The 22,818-nt window shown below is 39.1% G+C and overlaps 1 protein-coding gene across 9 annotated transcripts in view; it reads left to right on the top strand.

Annotated features, from left to right (window-relative positions):
- The window catches only part of myripb (myosin VIIA and Rab interacting protein b), a 146,655-nt gene that overhangs the window by 23,067 nt on the left and 100,770 nt on the right, over positions 1–22,818 (top strand). For 4 of the 9 annotated variants that reach the window (XM_028568852.1, XM_028568851.1, XM_028568850.1 and 1 more), the window contains exons 2-3: positions 319–432; positions 18,502–18,701. In XM_028568852.1, the coding sequence (XP_028424653.1) occupies positions 385–432; positions 18,502–18,701 (248 nt within the window). In that variant the 5' untranslated portion in view covers positions 319–384. Of the gene's footprint in view, positions 1–318; positions 433–9,983; positions 10,284–15,505; positions 15,585–18,501; positions 18,702–22,818 lie in introns of those variants that run through there. The other 5 variants (XM_028568855.1, XM_028568854.1, XM_028568853.1 and 2 more) reach the window with 5 other exon arrangements.

Genomic DNA, 22,818 nt, shown 5'->3' with positions numbered 1-22,818 from the left:
AGAAACTACGCACTATAGCTTTAATCTCACCTGCACAATCTTTATTTTATTACTTTATTGTGTTACTGTTGTCTTGATTTTATTGTGCAAAATAAACAAATCCAAATTCAAATATTCAAGAGAACTCTATGTGTGGGAAGGGTAGCCTAAGGGGAGAACAGTGTGTGTATACTTTGTCGGGTCATGTAGATAATAACCTCTAGCTGAGAACTGAAACTCATGTCCCCACCTTCACTCTGTACAACTGGACATGCTTTTAAGTCTGATTATAAATCAATACTCTTCTACAGCACATTGTCCTCTTCTCTTTCTACACAGCTGCTTTGGTAACAGCTTTGTGAAAGGTGCGAGTGAGAGAAAAGCAGTGAGGCTTTCAATCCTTTCATGTGGAAACAGCGGAGGAAGCCAAGGACGAGACTGAGGAAAAAAACGGTACGGCTGTGCTGCAATTTGTGTATTTGTCATTGAACAAAGAGGGATTATTATTACGTTTCACTTTCTGTTTATGTGTCCTTGGCTGTTTGAGCATTAGAACGCAGAGGAGTGGTCATTTGTTTCAAAGTAAACCTTAAATATATCATCATTTACTGACAGTATTTGTCTTTAATCTCACATATGATGCCCGCCACAGACTAAAGAAGCATTCGGAAATCACAGCCCTCATTTTCCCAAAACCAGACAGATGAAATATGGCTTTATTCCAAATGCAATCCTTTAGATCTGTCTACAGATTGCCATAATCAAATTAGACATCAAAGCTCCCAGAAAGGGAAAACATTCTGTCTGTAGAAAATCAATTAAATCACAAGTCACTGTGGCTGGGGGTTCTGTGGAGACATGTCGTCTCAAGGGAGTCAACACATAAACAGAAATATCTTTGAAATAGTGGAAAACTCCTATCTTACTCCACAAAAGGAAGAAAGTAGGCCAGGTGCATGTTAAAACATTTGCTTGGTAACTGATAAAAAAAATGTAAGGATTTAATATGACGACTGACATTATGTGACAGACATGTGTGCTAACATTTATTTTGAGGATGTAAGCGGGTTGCTTTCCAGTTGTAAGCTTTGTTGACAGAAATAGTCTTAGCAAAAGAAGGTAAAAGGAGCACTACAGCCTAAAACACTTCAACACAGTAATTAAACAGTAGCTATTTTCATAATGCAACTTCAATCTTTGGGTCAATTTTGTTGATTGTCAGCATGTCAAGTTTGTTTGTTTTAAACCATGGCACTCCTTGATAGTGATTTGTTTTTCATGGCAACCCCTCTTACCCACCTGTTCAGCTTAAAATTAGACAATCTATCGGTTATAAGAACCTATTGAACCAACAAAACAAATGACACTGATGTAACTTGTATAAACATCAATACTAAAGGTCCCATGGCATGAAAATGTCACTTTATGAGGTTTTTTAACATTAATATACGTTCCCCCAGCCTGCCTATGGTCCCTCAGTGGCCGAGCCCTGGGTATCCTGCTCTGCCTTTGAGAAAATGAAAGCTCAGATGGGCCGATCTTGAATCTTGCTCTTTATGAGGTCATAAGGAGCAAGGTTACCTCCCCTTTCTCTGCTTTGCCCGCCCAGAGAATTTGGCCCGCCCATGAGAGAGATACATCATGGCTTTCAAACGAGCAAAGTGGCAGTTGGTCAAGGCCAGATGAGGAACCCCGGTGTGTCACAGCTAGCCTTCCCTTCTCCACCAAAAGCCTTAAGCCAAATAGCTTTCACCCAAACAAAATGTAAAAATGTAGTAAAACAATGGAACTGAACAAATCCTGCAACACCCTTTGCCCATCACTGAATCTTAGAAGCCACAGCTGTATAGGGGTCATTGCAAAGCACATGGGGAATGAATAAAATCACAGCACACCGACCAGTGTTCAGTCAGCCAGAATACCAAACAGGATATCCAGAGAGTGTCAAAGGTAGTATGGGTCGTGCCCTCTCACAATCTCTCATTTATTTCCCATCCTCTTCTTGGCTCTCTGGTTACCATGGCAGCAAGGAGTTGGATTCAAATAATGCCACTGAGGGTTGAGGCCGTTGACGAGAGGAGAGAGCTGACCATATCTGTACCTGGGTTAGACAAGGTGTGGACATGTACGCTGCTGTACGGCTCTCTCCAGCTGCTGCCACACATGCATTATTACATACATAACCAGAGTACAGTCTATTTTTGTTAGGTGAATATGGATCCATAAAGAACATTGTTTTTCTCTGGATGTGTTGTTCAGATGCATATAGGAAGTGAAATTCTCTTTTTGTCTCTGTGAACATGTGGAATGAATTGAATCTGAAATATTATTTGACTACTAACAGGGCTTTTTTGATTTTTGTCCTCCAACACATGTCAGATGTTGTTTCTCTGAAAGTGAGGACTGCTACTTTGTCCACATACTAAACACTTGCGAGTCCTTGATAATCAGCAACAAACAACCCCGCTCCCCAGAGGGGAATAGCAATCATGTTTGCAAAATTTCAATGTGGTAAAAATCATTTGTTTTTATTCATGTGCTTTCACTTTACTGTCATAGTTTGTTGTAAGTATGAAAAAAGTCATAAAAGTGCTCAGTTACACCACAAAAACTCGTATGTAAAAATCTTCACATCTGGTAATTAAGGAAGCTAAAAAAAAAGAAGAAATCTGCTATCTACCAACAGAATTACATATCCCATTCAGAAGCATGTGCTTGTGAACTACCTGTGGAATCTAAGTCCAATATTGACTCTCCTTTCAGCTCTGCTCAAGTCTCCACCAACTATTGAGTAACATATCTGGTTCATTAGCAGCTAATTTCTTTGCTATGTTTACCAGCTAGCCACTAACTTTGTTTCTGTGCCATTTGTTGATAGGCAGAAACATTATCACAGCTTTTTCTTTTCTAAAACCAACTGTGTGCTGCAGCTTTAAATGAGTTTGACAAGAGCTTTGAGATGTAAGTTTGTTATGGGCCATAACAAAAAAAATGAACTGAAAGATGTTAAAACGTAGAGCTATGGGGAACTGCAGAGTTTGTGATAATTCTCTGTCAAATTGCAGACAGATAATTTGATCCATTGTTATAAAAAAACATTGATTAGTGCAACTTTAATTTGTGGAATTTTTCATCATTAAAAGGTCCAATGTGTAGGAATTTCTCCCATCTAGCGTTGAGATCATATATTGCAATCAACTCTCTCGCGCCACGCAGTTCAAAGTACAGCTATGGTAGCCTTCATGCTTCAAAAAGCCGGTCTCTTGCTCTTTTCAATATCCTTTTTCTTTTTCTGGGTAAAGAAGAAGACTCCTGTTCCTGAAATTTGGATTTTGAATACGTGTGGTCCTCCATGTTTCCTTCTTCAAACTTGTCGGGGCCAGGAAGCTACGATACCCATTAGCGGCATTAGCAGCACTTGTGAGTTTATCATGTGACAGCGAAAACGCGAAAGGCGGAGCAGTATGTCCTGTATGTCCCTTACCAGCTAACATATTTCAAGATGGCGCATGAATATGGAGCGTCTACCCCAGTTCGTGCAAATGCAAATGTAAAATTTCAAGCCAAAAGAAATACTTGGAATTGATGGTGGGGGTAAATATTCATGAAAAAGGACAAGTTAGTGAACAGGCATGTATATTTTAACAAGAAGATAAAATGAGTTGTAGGCATTTAATAAATTCATCTACATTTCTTCAGATATCGAGGTGCACTCATTGCTGAAATGATCATAGTCTGGACTGATTCACTGGTGGTTAACAAGTGTTGCTAAATCTGGGTGGCTAGCAACAAAAACACCTCTTTTGTAAACAGCTGTGGCTAAACTTGGCTGGAGAAAACTATTGGCAAGCAAACCGGGAGGTAGAGCGGCTGGCAAATTTACTCTCACTCATCCACATTTGTGAAATAAACACAGGAAAGGGGGGGGGGGGGGGGTAGCAGGCTTCTGTGCAGTGTGACTAATATAGTCTGGAAGGAGATTGACCAGACTGTCAATATGTTGTGGTTTCTAAACACTGGAAGGGAAAATAATTAGTTATGGGCTGCTGGAGGACTAAAAGGAAGATCTTAGAGTGTGAGCGCCAATCTAGAAAGCTTTGCACTACATGAAAAACACAGTGAAATGGGATCTGGCCAGAAAATGTTCATACTATGAGGCGCTTTAAAGCTGCAGGCTAGCATTCCTCACAGGAATATCTGACCTCCTGTTGTCCAGACGCTTTACTTTCTATTACCTGGCATATTCATGCATTGCATTATATAATTAAATTAATTTCTTAATAAACATCTCAAAAACATGCTCTGAAGGCATTTTGCAGCACCCGAGTAAACGGGGGAAATGGCTTCATAACTCCCTTCTGCCACTGAAGCCCCATCCACCCTGGGGATTTCTGAAAATGCATTTATCAAATGTAAAAATTATTAAAGGCCAAAATCCATTCATCTATTCATCAAATGTAAAAACATATATGAACACAAATATGAAACAAGCTTCTCTTTTTTCCCCTCCCTATAAAATGAAATACTGGTTCTTCCCCTTACTCCACACAGTGAAGAGAACAATGAATGGAGTGACTCACTGTGTTTGTTTGGTATTTGTTTGCGTTGTTTCCAGCACTGGGCTGGCCACTTACAGGCAATTAGTCATGCTGAGTGGGCAGAGGCTTCACCTCCACCTCGTCACTGACAAACACAAAGAAAATGTATGTGGAAGCTGAGCGACTGCACACTAAACGAGCTGACTGTGGTAAGGGGGGGAAATATGTTGCTCATCTTGGCATTAGTACATAGAAAGCAGAGGACTTAACAAAGACATTATTGTTGGTTTAAAAGCAGGAGCTTTAAACCAAAATCAATACTCTGACCCAGAGGTCTGTGGTATCTCAGGCATTTAATCCTTTGATAGCAGTTACGACAAATCATGTATTTTATTAATTGTTTTCCATTGATTATCTGAATATGCTTTATGGGCTTGTTAACATCTGCTTTATAGCCACTTGTAGTTTACAGGGTAATCATATATAATTCTTCTCAAGAAAGGTCAGTCTTTCCCTGCTGATGGAAATTATGCTTTTTATGTCTTAAGACATGCATGTAAACAGATTTTCAAATTACAGTACACTTACTTTTGCACCATTAAGCATTCCCGCATAGTTAAAGATCAGATCAGACTCTAGAATCGTCAGTCTTAGATTAAAGGAGAATTCCGTAACTTTCCACATGTTGCTGCCCTCAAGGACAGCACGAGTTAAGTGAAATTATGATTGAACTACAATAAAGATGGGGGTTCTGGGAGTTGGCACTTATTGGTTGGATTATCTGAATGACGGGATACTTGAAATGGGACACATCTTGTTGCCAACATATTTATTCTACAAATGCAGACTTTAAAAGACAATCCTATTGATTGGTGGCAAATTATCTGTCAGATGTGATTGAACACCTACTACCTCAGTTGTCTACATCTCAGAGGAGGTGGTGTGGCCTTAAAAAGCTTCCCCCTGAGAATCACCAGTGTTACCAGGTGGAGACACAAGCAGACTAATGTATGTAGGTCAATTCAGATCACGAGTCACTGAGGAGTGACTGAATGTTGAGTGTCGCAGGTGCAAGAGCCTGTCTTCTTAATGCATCTGACGCACCTGACTAACACTGAGACGTCACAGTGATTTTATTACAGCAATATGATCTCTGAGCATTTTCTTTCAGAAATTATAAATCCGCTATTGTGCTAATTCACACCGATTGGGGTGTTATTTTGTGTCTCTGGTGCTTCCACACGCATACAAACTTGGAAATAAAAACATCAATGTTTCTGAATATACTGTATCCTGCCTTCAGTCTCCAGGTGATCTGGTCAAAATCGGCAGGGCCGTCTACGTCATTGGCCGAAACATTTGGTGTGTGCTAACCACTTTAGCTAATACCACATCAGCTAGCTGTTTCTCCAACTTCGGTCAGTACAAGGCAGGATTAGCCGGGAGACCTCTTCTAAACGAGGGCGCACATCCAACTTTGTGTGGAATACCTGCAGACGAGGGACATGTAAGTAGTTCTATAGTGTTGTAGCAGTGTTTTGCCATTGAGAACGAGGTGGCTAACCGCTAGCAGCGCTAGCTTCTAGTCCTTACCTAGCTACAGTGCATGTGTGACTCCAAACAAAGATGGGATAGAAGTGTGATGCCTCACTCTATAGCTAAAACAGAGTGCTCAACACACAGGGTGAAAAGAGGAGCTGCAGCAATGTGCAGTAAAACTAAAATATGGTGTTTTTTGAAAATTAAACCATGTAAACCTATACTGATACAATCTCAAAATACAATTATGAACCTGAAAATGAGCATAAAATGGGCACTTTAAAATGGACAGTAAATATTTTTTTTTCTTTGTGAGCAGGTAGTACTGGCAATTTTTACCTGATGAGATTCAGTTTACTGGAACATATCATGAATACATTATTTGTTAAAGGTGCTCTAAGCGATGTTGGGTGACGGCACTTCTTCTTGATGTTCAAAGTATTTTCAAACAAATCGAGGCTAGCTCGCCCCTCCCTCCTCCTCATCCCGTCACCTCTCCCTCCCTTCCGCACACTAACCCCCCAACCCCTACCCCCAAATCCTTCTGTCGGTTATTGTCTGGAACGCTGGAAGACTGTTTATTATGTTTGGTGGTGCAGGTTGGCACAGTTTGTTTTTGTTGGTGTTTGTGGAGCCTGGGCTGTCTACAGAGACCACTTTTTTTTTACAGTGTGTTCAGGGGACAGGCAGCTAGTGGATAGTGAGGGGATGTTTGTTGTATGTGACAAAAAATGTTGTAGCCTAAAAAACGCGTGACATCGCTTAGAACACCTTTAAAGAGGGTAGCGAGCTTTGCTTTGTCAAAATACTTCTCAGACTAAAAACACTCATTCAACCATCTAAAGAATCAGCATTAAGCATACAATGTTTTTTGTCATAATCACCTTTTTTTTTCATGGACTATTTTGTGTATTTAGAAGAATGACTTCAGTTGAAGTACATGTTATAATGTCGAGGGATTTGTATAGTGCCTCTAAATCACCACATTTTGGATACAACCCCAAAATGTGTAGCACAAGCCACCCACAACTCCAGATATTTGAGGATTTAGGTTGTTTTGGTAAATAAAGCAAAATCATGGATTGTTTTTTTCCAATGCATGAAATTATGACAATAACTCACAGAACAACCAAAAGGCAGATTTCATTTTGGAGGACCCCTGGTGGCTGAGCTTTGCGCCTTGTCATTACCTCGTCCAGTGGGTACACATTTGAGTGGTTAGTATTTCCTGCCTGCGTGAAATTACAGTAATAGCACAAATTGTTGCCTTTCCAAAAGAATCACTGTTACAAGTTTCCCTGAAAAAACATCCATCAATCAACTTTTACTGGCTGCTAACATGCAGTGATGATTCATTGGCCATTTATAGGGTTTGAAGGCTGACATTTGGTTGAAGGAAGAGATCATATAGTGTGCAGTGAAGCCCTCAGAAAAAAAGGGACCTCACAGGCCAACAATCAGGCTGTGGAGCTGTAATCTGCCTCCAAACACACAGAAATACTGAATGTCACCGCAGACAATAGCCATACACATACACACACAACACTGCAGCACCAGCATGTGACACGGATAGAAGGACCAGAATGCTTTGCTCTCCTTAGTCACTCTTAATATTCCACTTTAGCAATCATGACTCCCCATGCTCGGAAAATCCATCACACATTGTTGATAGGTGTTAAAGCATACCGCTCTGACCTGCTGATTGCATTTTACACGGCAGCTACTGTGGATGAATATTCCCTCTGCTCTGATACATGGGATTAATAAAGTGTGCAAATGCACATACTCTTGTGTAACAAGCCCAAATCCCCCAGGCAGAAATGTTACCAACACCCATTGTATGCAGCCTTTTCGCAAAAAAAGAAAAGTTTGATGAAAAAGCCACAAAATGAAGAGATCGTAGTTTTATTCGTCTGAGGTATGCAGATGTAAATGCAGTGTCATACTGCAAATGACTCAGCAGCAGAACATAAAGCATAAACACCAGTACTGGAGCAAGAAGCCTTTAATAAGCTTTACTCAAACATGTACTGTATGTGACCAGCAGTTGCCTTAAGGTTGCAGAAATGTGCTTGTGACCTGAGGATTGCTGACGTGGAACCCTAGAATAACCCCTCACTCTACACTGGAGCTACAGTACTTAATGACTTAGGACTGTGATTGTACTGGGAGTGTCCATGCAAAGTTGCTTCTCTTTCTATCCTCATGTTTTGACATCTGCTCGGTTCACCTCTCTTCTGTCTCCTGCCTTCAGTTGAAGTCTGCATTGTGAACCTTGCCTTTGTTGTGGTGTTACACCAGCAGCACGTGGTTATAATTCCAGTGTGTTTGTTTGCCCTGCTTTAACTGCATCTTGCAGACAAAGCAAGCAAAACAGCAGTTTAACAGTCCAGACGTGTTATTTAAATCTTCAAGCAATGAGCGCTGAACCATAATAAGCACACTCATTTTATTGAGTGCACCACAGAACATCTGCTAAGCAGTTATATTTGCTGAAGTTAAAGATTTGAATAATCCCTGCCTGTGACCTTCTAACAGTAATTGCCCAGACCAATATATACAGTAGAATCAAGTTTCTATACATTTTAGCTGAAAAATTTATAAAAGTTACAAGTCTAGAAATTAAATATGGACAAGAATTCTGACCTTACCTTGCAGCTTTTAGCAGTTTATGTTAATGCAAACAATGCATCCCAGTGTTTCTGAGCGTCTGCTTAATGTTTAGGACCCAAATACCTTCTATTCAGGCTGGTGATGATGGCAAAGAGGAGATGCACAGGGTTGAGAGGAAGGAGAGACTAGAGCAAATATTAGAATAAGGAGTGATGCAATTCATCTTTGTGCCAGTCTTTGTTGTGTAAGAATTTTACAAAGCATTTGTGTGAATACACCTACATGAACTGTGTGCTCTCTGGGCTTAAATATTTGCAGTCCATTTTGTGTTTGTTTTATCTCTGTACATTGAAACTGTGTTATGAATCAAATACCTAAGATTACACAGATAGACTTGCCACTGCAGCAGCATAATGACTCATGGAGGTGTTTTTGCATGTGAAAATAGGGTCTAATAATTACAACATGAACTTGGAAAAGTTTTCCTGGCAGTATATGTTGTAAAATGCAGCCTTATTTGGCTACAGCTAAAAAACATCAGTCCAGCTTGATTTATAATCTCTCTAAAGTAGCACATTATTACAATCTATCTTGTTAAAATGTAGTTGTTGAGCAAGTACAGCCCAGATAGTGTATTTGCAATACACCACTGTCAGCCTTTTTTCAGAAGGCTCTGCACTAATAAAGAGAACAAACAGCTCCTCTGATGCTCTGCCAGACCACAACTCAAGAAGACAGTGGGTACTCAAGTGGATCTGCAAAAACACAATCAGGGTAATATAATGTTGTGACTATGTCAGGTTTTCTAAGATACATAGATCGATGATCATTTCTATTTTTATTTTCTATAATTTCTCTATTCTATAGTTTTTTTTGTATATTTTAATTTGTTTTATAATGCATTGTTATTTCTTATTCAACTGAAATATGGACGTTAAGTAAAACAGCTTATTCATATAGCGAGGCAATTAAATTGTTAGATAGTAGACATGAGAATCTGAGAGATGGATTAATTGGGATGTTTTCATCTCTTTCCGAGGTTAATTGCACTGTGACTGGCTTTGTGAATGGAGCCAGCCAACACAGTGCCTCCTATTCCTCCTCCTCCTCCTCCATGAGTAACAGTGCCAAATTATGAGCACACGGTGCCCAGGTGCCAGCAGAAATAAATGGGATAAGATATCAGATCAGCCAAGCACAGAGAGAGACTCAACTATCCAACCTATAACTATTTCCAACCTGCAGATTTCCCCTCATAGCTCCATCCCGACACCGCTCTGTGTCACCACCAATACAGGAAGTATCAAGGTTGGGTGCCAATCCCTCACCTCGCTCGCAATGCGCCCTCCCTCCTCCTCCTCCTTTCTCCTCGGTGTAATACAAACCTCGTGATCACCCATTCAGCGGTGCCTGCGTCTGCTGCTTTTTTGGGGGGTGGGGGGAATAATAAGCCGACTAGCCGAGGGTCAGGCAAGCCAAAAGTATCTGGGAGGCAGACAGGTGTCGCGGAAGTTTACACTTGCTGAGGCGCATCCCTCCGCGTCTTTTTGTCATTATCCGGGATAACGCGAAAGAGACTGTAACTGGCGGTCATCCGGCACCCACTGATCCTGTGTAAGTGATTCTCCACATCAACTCACTGCGAATATTTGAATGTTAGCCTGATATTATGAGCAAGATGAATGATTGGAACATGAGCCTTGGTGACAGGTGGCTGCTTTTACATGTGTGTGATTTAGAGGCTCGGTTGCACGCCTGCATAGCTTGATATGAAAACGCACGTTTCTGTGAAATGTCTTTGATCACCTTTATTCAAAACCGTTTGCTGTAAACTGCCTTCTTCACTGTCCATATATAGCTGAAATGTGTCACCGCAGCATTTCACACAGATGTTATCATGCAGTCGGCCACTGTGGCAGTCTGAATGAAATGCTGTTTTTTTTTGTTTGCGGGATGTGAGCTGGATATAATCAGGTAGATTTGCCTCACAGCTCGACACAGTCCAGAGTGCTGAGAAGAAACTGAACCAGATGCAGCAGGTGCAGGATGTGACTCATCTTTTATGGGATAGGGACAGTGGTTTCATTAGCTGAAGCTATGCAACATAAAGCCACGTTTTGTCTCAGAGCCATGGTTGCAGAAAAAAAACCTTTAACCCAAAAGGATTGCAAACTGAAAATCCTTATTTGGCAGCAGTCGGTGGGCAGGTAGCTCAACTAGGCTCAATGCAGTTTATTTCTGTTTTCTGTTTTGTTTGGTGGTGATGACACCTGTTGACAAAAGTTATCTTGGTAAGCTCTTTAGGGAGACACCAGGAATACTTTCACCCACATACTGGAAGAATCAGTCTGCTATTCTGAGACGATTCATTCAAGAAAAAAAATGGAGATCACACAGCCAGAATTACAACCCATTCTTAGAGTTTGTGTTTGTGCTCAACACTTTGTCACATGCACACACTCTATTATATAGCCTATATATTACAGTTTCAAGTAAGGTCCTAGATTATTTTAAAACTATTCAATGACATAGTCTTAATTACCTTTTTTAAACTCTCTCTGTGCGGTTACATGCATTTCCCATGTGTTCAAACAAGGTGTATAGTCTACATGTCAACCTCCACACATGACATAAAGATCATTGATTCAATAGACTTTACTTTTTCAAGACATTACTTTTTTTTGTCTTCCACTTTCTCCCATCCTCTGCAACCATAGACGGTTTGCTTCAGCGGCATTGAGGGTTTTACCACATAAAAAAAAGTGATGTCAGTGCATATTATTTATTGTGTTTCAAGCTGATATTGCTTAATAAAGGCAATACTGGCCAACATTCTGCATATTATGCAAATTCTTTGAAGCATTTAGTTAATTTGCAGATGCTAATGTTGTTTGTAACTGCTCTTCCCTTAAGGATGTTAAGTATGAATGAGGTTCCTTGGTTGACTGGTGTTATTAAATTCCTGACTGCCAACTGGCCGGTTCACACTTGGCTTCTTACTTCACATCTAGTCAGATGGTGGAGCAGTTGGAGGAATATTAATCATGAGTTGAGATGCAGTATGTTCCCTTAACTAAAAGCTAAACTACAGTCCTGTAGTCCACTATTGTTCTCTTTTCTCTGATGACTCCTCTTGATGTCATTTTGACAGATACTGCTCATATCCTGGGGTTGCAAAAACACCTTGTACACCCATGTTTCTGCTGTCATGTGGATGTAGAAAGACAAATGACCAGAGAGACAAAGAAAGACCATCACACACAAAAACAGAGGTCAGGTTGTAAAGGAGTTACAGCAAGCTATTCCCATACTTTCAAGCACAGTGTAGGATAATCTCAAGCACATATTTCCCAATCATAAATGCATCACACAGAATACTTTGAATGGCAGTAAATGCAGATCTGCAAAGTCAGTTCATTTCAGTGAAGTTGATCTCAATCCCCTTCCTTCTGGCTGTGACGAAACGCTGATCCAATGGAGAGTGTCTAAAACAAGCAGTTAATTTAGCGCTTGGCTGCACCTACCCTTTTAGCGCTCCAACAGGGCCTTGTCCTCAGCTCGCCCATCCACTGCTGACTCTCTGAGGTGATACATGGCAGCAGAGCCAAGTGCTCTACAGCAGAGATCTTCAACAGGGAGTCCTCAGAGTATGTGCAAGGGGGGCTGCCAAATGATGTCAAAACATTTTTTTTTTTAAGTTTATTTTTTCTAAAATTAAAACATCTGAAAATATAAATTAATATGAATTAAACATATTAAAAGCAAAGATAAATTGGCCTATTTGTGAAGATTTTTTATTTTTTATTTCTACATTGAAATAAGTGTACTGTAGGTAAGGTAGCCACTATGGTCGTCATACAGTTCATCCTAAGGATTCACTGTGCTTGGATGGTGGATGTGGTGTTTTTGTACGTGTTCGAGTGTATTTGAGATTATCTATATCCGTGTGACACAGCTGATTGATGCACATGGTGAGCTTTGGGGAAAATACAGGTTCCTGTTCATTCTCCTGAGAGATGCATCAGTATTTTCCCCCCGAAGCATTCTCTCTCTCTCTCTCTCTCTCTCTCTCTCTCTCTCTCTCTCTCTCTCTCTTTCTCTCTTTGAGCACTGAGTGTCAGTCTGAACTCTTGTAATCTGACAGTTTGACACTGGTACACTTCATTGTAGTGCCAGTCAAAATTTGACAACACTGACCAAATCTATATTTTAATATTTTACAGTTTAACAATTGTTGGTTGTGTATAGTGATTAAACACAAACTATAAACAAAACAACATGGCTTTTAAAGTGTTTCAACTCAGTAACCGTAAACCGCTTGTCTTCAGGATTGTTCAAAGGTTACAACTGATAAAATAATGAGCTGGAGAGGAACGTTTTCCAAGACTCCTTTCCAATCATCTGGCTGATTGCTACCTACAATAGCCGACTATAAATGTACAAAGCAAATCAAACTCATCTAAACCCCTTTACTTCCGCTGAAAGCTCTAAAAATAAGATAATGTGAAACACAAGACCCTCGTGGGGCATAATGAATTGTTGCCGCCATGATAAGCACGAGTCTACTGAAAATTCAAGTGAGAAAACACTGAATATTGTTATAATAAATGTATGAATATATCCTTGACACGTGTACACATAGACATCAAACGGTATATATTCCTGTTTGCGCACAGCTTCCCTGACAGGCAGGCAGGCTAATTTGCATATATTTGACCAGGCACTGCAGGTGAATAGGATAAACGAAATTCCTAAAACATATCACCACAGAACTTCCCCAGTTAATGACTTACATCAAGAGACTTTCCCCCTGAAATGTTCTGTTTAAATATGTAGATTCATTTAGAAGAAATCTACGGATGCAGCCTAAAACAAATACCATCTAAATATGTATTTTGGAAGTTATATTTCCATTAGAGAAAATTATCTCCCTTGCCCAGGGACCACAGGTGTAAAATAACTGTATAGCTAACTCTGGTACAGGGCCTGAACTGTGCATGGTCCCTGACAAATAAACTAATAAATAAAAATAAAAATAAAAGAAGACGTGGAAGCAAAATAGACCAAAATCTCAAAATTGACCACCACATGAAAATAGTGTCCTGCGTTAAACAGTGACTTCATAATTTTGATCGTAGGCTCCTCATCTAATAACAACAGTGCTTTTTATTATGTTTGCAGTATTTCTTTCTGTAAAATTAACAAAATAGCAGCACGTGCTAAAAAAAACCATTTTCAGTTTAGTGTGAAGATTTTTGTTGATTTTGAAGTGTTATTTATTCCAATAACAAAACAAAACAAAACAAACAAAACAAATTATTATTAGTGAAACTATGTCCCTCTCCTTGGTGCGGTCCAGTTATTCTAAAAATGTACTTGAAACTAGTAGCATAGATAACATGAACATTGTGGCAGAGTTTCCTTTGCTATTGCCTGCTCTTGTTATTAACCTAGAGAATACTAAAGATGACCATGGTCTGTGTGAACGGATTATTTTGTAGAATTCTGTTAAGTATTTATGTACATATGCATGGCATATGTACATAAATGAGTGTGCTTATTTGGATATGTCCACAGTAGCTGTTAACATTTTGTGCGAAAGCATGTGTTCTCAATGGCTCAACCATTAAAACATAATTTTTGATGAAATTCCTTTGTGTGCAGAAAATGTTTGTGATACATCAGCCCATCTTCCCCAGGAATTATGTCCATGTTGGGCAAGATTTATGTCCAATGCCAACATTCTTTCCAAATGCAGGTAATAGTTTAGCCATCATGTAGCGAGGTGGAAAGTAAGGGTGTGGAGATTTAGGTGGTGGGTGGCTTTCATGTAGGCCCGGAGACTTGGGTTCGCCTACTGTCACAGACCTGCAGTTAATGTTTGCATTACAGTTTTCGTTACCTAATATTAATCATATTTCTTTTGCCATAGCCACTATCTTTCCCTAAACATAATTCTACACTGTTGTTGTCATGCGCAGATATTGCAGAAAGCGAGAATTTGCAAAATGTTTGCACCGAACGTAATCTTGCAGATTCGTCTATAGACATTCTTGTCTGGCAATAGAGTTGGATAAATTGTATTTGCTGAGGCATGCACACATACAGGTCAATTGTACTGATGATCGAAGACTGTGTTCAACAGGAATGTAAGAAAAGTGTAGTTCGTCTGATCAAAACAGGGAATCATGCTATATGCAGTCTAATAGCCGTTCTCTAAAAAATCTCTGAGAGGTGAGTACGGCTCACTTCTACATCAGCTTACCAAGATGGTCTGAGATGGCTGAACACAATTGGTTAAGTATTGAACCACAAGGCATACTCCAATCAGTGTCACTTAAGGAGGGTTTCTCTGTTGGAATAGCCCACTCTCTTTTCCACTGTGTACAGACTGATGGCTCACCTGTGCCAGGGTGTGTTAGTGTCACAGCAGAGTGGTGACACTGCTCCATAGAAGTGTGTGTCTGTCTGTCTGTCTGTCTGTCCACAGTTGCTGGCTGCCCCAAAGTATGTACGTCACAGAAGCGTCAGAGGCAGACCCTCTCACAGACATAAATGATGCTCCATCCCCGTCCTTGACACCACTCACTATAAAAAGAAGGCCTGGATAATTGCCTTCCCTTGTGGCTATACAATAATGGCCATACAGTAATGGTGCATTGACCTCCTCTATACATTAGGAGAGACGGGGACTGAAGACACATTCATTTTGGTGTTAAAACAGGGTTGTTACAGAGCAGCTAGGTTGATTGAAGTTGTGAATATGGGTTTTTTTGCAAGAAATGTAGCTATACATTGCAATGCTAATGATCATTTTTTTTTCTTGGTTTTTGCAGAAATTTCACTCTAAAATTAGCTGAGATACTGCTTCGTCATGAAGACAGAAGAATTTGAGACCAAGATAGTGATCTTCAGGTGTGAAAAAATATGCTTTGATTGATTCCATGAATGGCAACAGTTGAGGTATACAGGACATTTGTAAGATTGTTAGACATGATATATATAGTTTCATTTAAAATATGTGTGTTAATATTGTCAGTAACAAAATCACTCTTTTCCTGCTATTCTATTAAGTTGCTGTGAGCTGGCAGAACATAACGTAATCCTTCACAGCGCTGTGCAATGCGAGACAATCTCTAAGTTGAACCGGGCAGACACAGCACTTTTCATCAGACTCACCCTGGGTCAGTTAATTAAGTCTACTTCTAACTTACAACACTATTAACATTACCGTCGCCAAAATACCACCGCGAATCAAATCCATACTTTACCGTTAACCATCAAACCTCTAAACCTGTATGGACATGAGCACCTCTGCTGAAGTGTTAAATTCGTTAATGATCATACGACACAAGACAACCTCTCTCTCTCTCTCTCTCTCTCTCTCTCTCAGCATTGAGACTGGAAACCGGGGAAAATGGCTAGCTAGTAGCTGCTAATGGCTTAGAAATGGTATATATATATATATATATATATATATATATATATATATATATATATATATATATATATATATATATATATATATATATATATATAAAAAACCTCAACTTGTCTTTTTTACACTTTAGGTTTGTTTAAACAAACAAGATATAACGTAAGGTCCCCTGTTTCCAGCCTTTATGCTTTGCTAAGCTAAGCTGCTGCTGGTTGTAGCTTCATATTGAATATACTGAATAGACGTGAGTGGTATTAGTGCATTGATTATGCTACTTTTGCTTACTAATAAAATAAAGCTAGGGTGACAAGTTTTTACACCAGAGGCATTCTTGCTTATCTTTGTATATTAGTATTTGTGTTCCCCAAATTACTTCTAGTTCATACTAGAACACACAAATGAATACTGTAAAAGCGTCTGTAATTACACTGTATTATCCCAAATATCTGACACCGAGAGATTTTACAGCTTTTTTCCACTATAGCTGACAATGTGACAAAAGCTCTTTCTCACACTACCATTTTCTTGTATTTTGCCCTTGTGGGGTTTAAAGTACCACTGATACAAATGACTCATAAAAGAATCTGATGGAGATATCTGTAAGGACGAAATAAAATAACTCGAAAAACAATATTCCTCTGGTTTCCCTGAAGCTTTTCATCAAAATGACAAACACTCTTACATTTTAGACAAATTAAGTGAGGTTTATTTTATTGCATGTATGCTCCAGGAAGTCCAGCAGTGATTGATAATATTAAAAAGTGTCTGCAATACATGAAACTTGAAACATGACTTGTTGGCGTACAGAAGCAGGCTCATCAGCTCAATTTGGTTTCCTGTATTTAGAATGTAAAATTCAACAAAGTTCAAAAGCAGGCTGTCATGAGAAAGGCCCAGAGCTGAACTGGAGGAATAAGTGATGTGCTGAGCGAGAGGAGAGACGCTCTGTCGATGAAGCTATTGGCCCAATAATAGAACGGACATAATTGTCTGGCCTTCTGAGTCATCATTGCTCTCTCCACTGCCAGTGCTCTCCTATCCTGTTTCCACGCTGCAGTTAATGGACCTTCTCCTTCTGTCCATCTACTCATCTGTCTCTGCTTCTCTCTTCCTCCCCTCATCCCTTTGTTTTAGTTTTATGGGCCGGCCCTTGGTCTCTCACCCTCTCAGTCACCCTTTCTGTGCTTCTTTTCCTGTGTGTCACCCCCTAACTTTAAAATATGAATATTACAGTGTGGTCCAAAGGCCCACTATCAAAAAAGTCCATACATTATTTCAATATAATGCTGTATAGCTGAATATCTTACATGGATAAGGAAAATTCCCTAGATAATTTGAGGTTTGTGGCTGGATTGCAGCCAAGTGTAATGTATATACAGGATGTTTACATTAGAGCACACACCCACTGTTACTCATACCAGACAGGATGACCCATTCCAAAGCAAAGAAAATACTTAAACGTGATCTGTCATCCTGTAACTACCGCATTTGTTGACACTAGACAGACTCTTTACAGCTACCTGCCTGCCTTGTATGCAAAAAATGGGATTTGAATGTCTATGATGTGGATAGTAAAGCTACTGTACACTCAGTTGCATAGAGTGATGTTAATATATTGTCATTCAAGGCTGTAGTTTGTTGTGCCGTTGAATTATGTTGCCATCCTAGCGGCTTATAAAGAAAGCGCTATCAAAGGTTCTACTTGAAATATTTAAATTTGCTTGACTTTACGAGACTTGGCTGGATCCTGTCATTAAACCAGGTGACTCTTTTTCTGTGTGCTTATCTGATATCAACATTCTGCTTTACGATGAATCATGCACAAGGTTAGAGATTAATACAAATTGATTGATTGATAACTCTTAATGACTTTGATAATGCCCTGCCCTATTTTTGGTATAGGGAGGGCAGTATTTGTTATCTTGGTTAACATACTGTTGCGTATCACATTAGTAATGTCCTAAAACAGTTAAAAGGACAATTTTTCCATCCACCAAACTCTGGTTTTAATCGAATTTTCAGCTGCTCAAGAGATCATTCTGCAGTCAAGCAACAACTGTAGTGCCACAGTAGGCTATAAAGTTAAACATTGCAGCATTATTTGCATAGTGATATTTTGGTTTCTTTACAGTGTTGGATTTATGTTCTAAGAGGCTGTGAACTTTTGAGTTTTATGTTTCTGTTCATTACACCATAAGCTCCTATTGATGTTGTAATTCTTTAGCTAATAGAGATTGCTGAAAGTCATAAATTACTGAATACCAGGTGTACAAGAATTCCTTAAGACACTCGGACAAGTCAAATGTCTGGCATATTAATGTTCAGCTCGAAACAAGTGAATTAATTCCTCAAAAATCCATTTTAAATGTCTCTGTCCCTCTGTTCTTCCTTCAGGGTTGTCTCAGCCTCGGCCCCCAGAGCAGCAGTGCCTCTCCTCGTCCTCCCCTCTTGGACCAGCAGCTCAGTGTGGCGAGGCCAGGAAGGATGGGCCGGAAACTGGACCTGTCGGGCCTGACGGACGACGAGGCGGAGCACGTCTTGAAAGTTGTCCAGCGTGACATGAAGCTGCGAAAGAAGGAAGAAGAGAGGCTGAGGTGAGATGGGATTCCCCTGCCAGCGCTTTTTAATTCTAGTATTTTTACACATTTAAGGCGACACATTCAGGGTGATTGAGTGGAGCTGATAAAAAGGGATGACATTCGCCTGTGAGTAAATATGACCAGATATAGTTGTGTCCAGCTGGCTCAGCTGACAAAGACACTTACTATATATTGTAAATGTCAAGGGTTCAAATCTATGTTCAAATCTCCCTTCTACATCCTCATATAGGCTACATTGCCCTTCCTACTTACGATAAATAATAAGAGTGATTTTATTTATTTATTTTTTGTATTGACAAGACTAGAAAAGGTGTAAGGAATGGATTAAATTGTGTGTTTATCTGCTGTAATGTAAGCTGCCAATGTTAGCATCTGGCTAGCTTACTACCTACAGTAGTAACCACGTTTTACTTCCAAAGAACAAACATAATTTTGTGGGTTTAGAGGTTAAGTTAGAATATATCCTGTTCAGAAGTGGAACGTTCACTTTTTGCCTGAGGCTTGTAGCTTTAGCTTCAGCCTATTAGCATCATGTATGTTGCCATCATGTGCATTTCCAAAAGCCTGTGACAGGATTCTCATTTAAAAGGAATCAGCTGGAGATTTCAGCCTTTTTAGACAAATTTCAGAGTTTTTAGTTTTTAGCATTAGCTGACGTTAGCTAGCTACGGCTGATAAAATCTGCTAGCCATAATCGTCATTTCAGCCAACAAAAATTATGGTTGCTGGCCAGAAATTAAGACTTTGCTTTTTGTACGTTTGTGCAAAATGTAATTATTTAAAAAAAATATATACTACAAATTTCAAGTGGTAATCAAATTGTAAATTATGGTACAGTCAGGGTTCTGTAAGAAGGGAGATGCTTGTCTTGTAATTTCTGTCAGGTCTGTGGGAGTCAGTCGGTCCAGGCCTCAAGGCTCTGCTCCGGGTGTCACAGCTTCTTACTTAACATGCGACAAGTGCTGTTATGTTCCTCCTCCTCACCTCCTTGTCCTTCTCTCCTTGCCTCCCCTCCTTGTGACAGCCTGTAGTCAGAGGGGATTCGTTTCAGTTGTGACAGGCCTCCGTGGGGATTTGGACATCAAATTTGGTCAGATCAGTGTGTCTGCTTTGTGTTGTTTCAGCAGGACTACAGGGGGAAGTTTTAGTATTAAAACTCCAGTGTATCTAATGTCACAAAAAAATCCAAAATATGTTTTCTGCCATGTTTTAAGTGTGGTTGTACCCTATAATTACACAAAAATGCTCTTTTGACTACCTACCAGGCCCCAGCATCAGCTATTTTGTTGTGGAGATTTGATGTCTTTCTTCAGATGTGAACGGTGATCCTCAGTGGTTTCGTGTTCTTGAGTGGATGCCACGCGTGATTAGGCTGCTTTACTCAGAACACTAAACATCTTAGCTGTACTCTGAGGAGCAAAGTTGCTCCACAAACCAGAAAGCAGCCGTTGGTCTGCGCTGCTTGAAACTCTACTTATTTTCCCAGAATCTGTTTCAAAGCAAAGCTGTATTCCCAAATTACTGGTCTGTAAAATGTTCTCCCACCAAGCTGTCATGAATGATCAAAAAGAATGTATGCCTCTCAGGCTGTTGTTACTGCTGTTTACTGCAAAACAAGATGAGCACATTAATGTTGATGTACTGTAGTAGCAGGCAGACATTGATAAGGCAACAGTTCTTCATAAAAGCAATCAGGCTCTGAGTTTGTAGCTTTAATGAGTTACTGCAACTTGTTAAATGTTTTAAAAGCAAAGTTTCCAAAGTACATATTAGATGCAAACTGACAGTCAAATTAGATTGTTTCAGCAGATTAGTTAGATAGTTGTGTTACACAATCACACAGCTGATATAATGATTTCTTTCCTTCTTGTATTTGTTTCAATTTGTGTTTTTACTGTTCGATGTTGTGTGTTTCTTCAGGCAATTCCTCCTGAACACCTAATTGATGACTCGACTCCGTCAGCATCAGCGCTCGTCACACGTGTCACACTCTTTTTGTAATTTATTCACAGTAATAGAAAAAGTAATCCGATCTTTTAACAAAGTAAAGTTAGGCTGTTCAAATACTCCAATACAAGTAAAAGACCTGCCTTCAATATTAAAGTACAGAAGTATTATCAGCAACATATACTACTATATATTCTATAAAAAAAAATAGAAGTACTCATTATACAGATTGGCCCCTTTCAGAATTTCTTATTATGTATAATATCTACTGCAGCATTAATTTGTAAAAAGCATTTTAGTCTTGGAGATCGATATCCAGCCAGTTGTAATCACTGTGTGGTCTAATCTAATCAACACATCATATTTCATAAGCCGACATTGTTTTGTGTATTAGATCTTTATCAACAAAGTCTTTAGCAACTATTGCTGGCAGAGTGCAGAGGAATAAAAATTGCAATACAATGAAAATCAGAAACGGAAATATATAAAAATAGATATTTCAAAGTTGCACTTAAATACAATACTTGGATAAATAAGGTAAGAAAATAAGTCAATTAATCAATTGATACAAAATGAATTGGCAACAATTTAAAATTTTGATCGTTGATGAATTGTTCTCATCATAATTGTTCCTTTTTTGAACAAGAATTTTGTGGTTTCAGCTTCTGAAATGTGAATATTTGCTGGTTTTATTAGTCAGACAAAACAAACAATCTGAAGACATTGCCTTGAACATTTTCACTATTTTCTGACATTTTACAGGCCAAAGGAATTATTTGTGACTTGAGTTGCAGCCCTATTTTCCTTTACGGTTTACAGTATTCCGTAACACAACAAGAAAACAATCTTTCTACTTTCTTATTATTTATAAGAATATTTCTACAATCCAGAATCAATAGATTGTGTTTTTATAAATGAGTATTTCCTTGTTGAAGAGTAGTGCATGCATGTTCCAACTCTGAGATACTTGAACATACAAGTACTGGTCAATACTACTAAATGCTGTTACTCAATTTCCTCTTAAGAACAAGGACATGTCCTTGGTCAGTCTGTGTTGTTGAACTATTGTCTTGAATGCTTGTGCGTTGGCTTTTGTGTAACCAATCAGGTTACAGAAAGAACGAGAAAACCAATTTGCCTTTCATATGAAATGTAAAACGTATACAGTATATGAATAGGAATATGAAAGCATGTGTACAGCAGATGGTGGTGAGTGTTTCAGCAGATAGCTCTCTCCCTGTGGGTTTTATCACTTCCATGCATGGCTGACATTTGTTTTTCTTCCTTGAATGAAGTCAGCCCTGCAGAGTTGTAAATTACCCTATTGATGGATTCATGGGATAGTTTATAAGCCTCAGCTGGCACTTTAAATGCTCCATTTTAATTTTCTTCCATGCTGAATAATAAGAAACGCGAAACACTTAAATGATATTACCTTCTGTCTCATAAATGGGGAACTGTAATAAATATGTAAATAAAGTGATGCACACAGCTATAAGCCAAGTTAGGGGCAATCTTTAGTTCACTTAAAGTTCCAATGTGGGCTAGTTTATGATGTCTCTGCAGTTTCATGCAGGGACTTTTTATTATCATGTTGTATATTATTATTATTATGTATATTATATAAGAACATAATAAAGGCTTTAGTGTGGTGTTTACAAAATCAGATTTTCCAAGTTTAAATTCTAGGCAATAAAGAGACAGTACAGTACAATGCATCGAGAGTGGGCTTTCCTGTCTGAACATGGTATATCTGATGTGTCAGATATACAATAGACCATCATCAGTGGCCATTAATGATGAGATATCTAATGTTGCTAGGCTGCAGTATGAAGTGCTTAAAGGGTGTGTTCTTTTTCTTATCTAAATTCTACCCCTGGGACTAGCTGTTTTATCATTTTATGCTGACAACACACCGCTCTACAGCACTTTCAAAAGTATTCTGGCTAATGTAAATGTAAGCCCAGCTTCTATTTTTAGAGGAATTGATAAAGCTGATGCCTTTATTGTTGACCCTACTGCAAAAGCATTCAAAAGACATTGCAGCAGTGTATACTTTCAAAAGGAATAATAAGAACATTGATTTTTGTCTGCTCTTTTCTCACATATTAAAGGCCCTCCACACCCTTGATGCACCTACACTTGGTTTTCACTTACGTACAGT

The sequence above is a fragment of the Perca flavescens genome, chromosome 22 (genome assembly GCF_004354835.1).
Source record: "Perca flavescens isolate YP-PL-M2 chromosome 22, PFLA_1.0, whole genome shotgun sequence".
In the NCBI taxonomy this organism is placed as follows: Eukaryota; Metazoa; Chordata; class Actinopteri; order Perciformes; family Percidae; genus Perca; species Perca flavescens.
The sequence above is the reverse complement of the archived record's forward strand: the minus strand, read 5'-3'. Positions and strand labels throughout refer to the sequence as shown.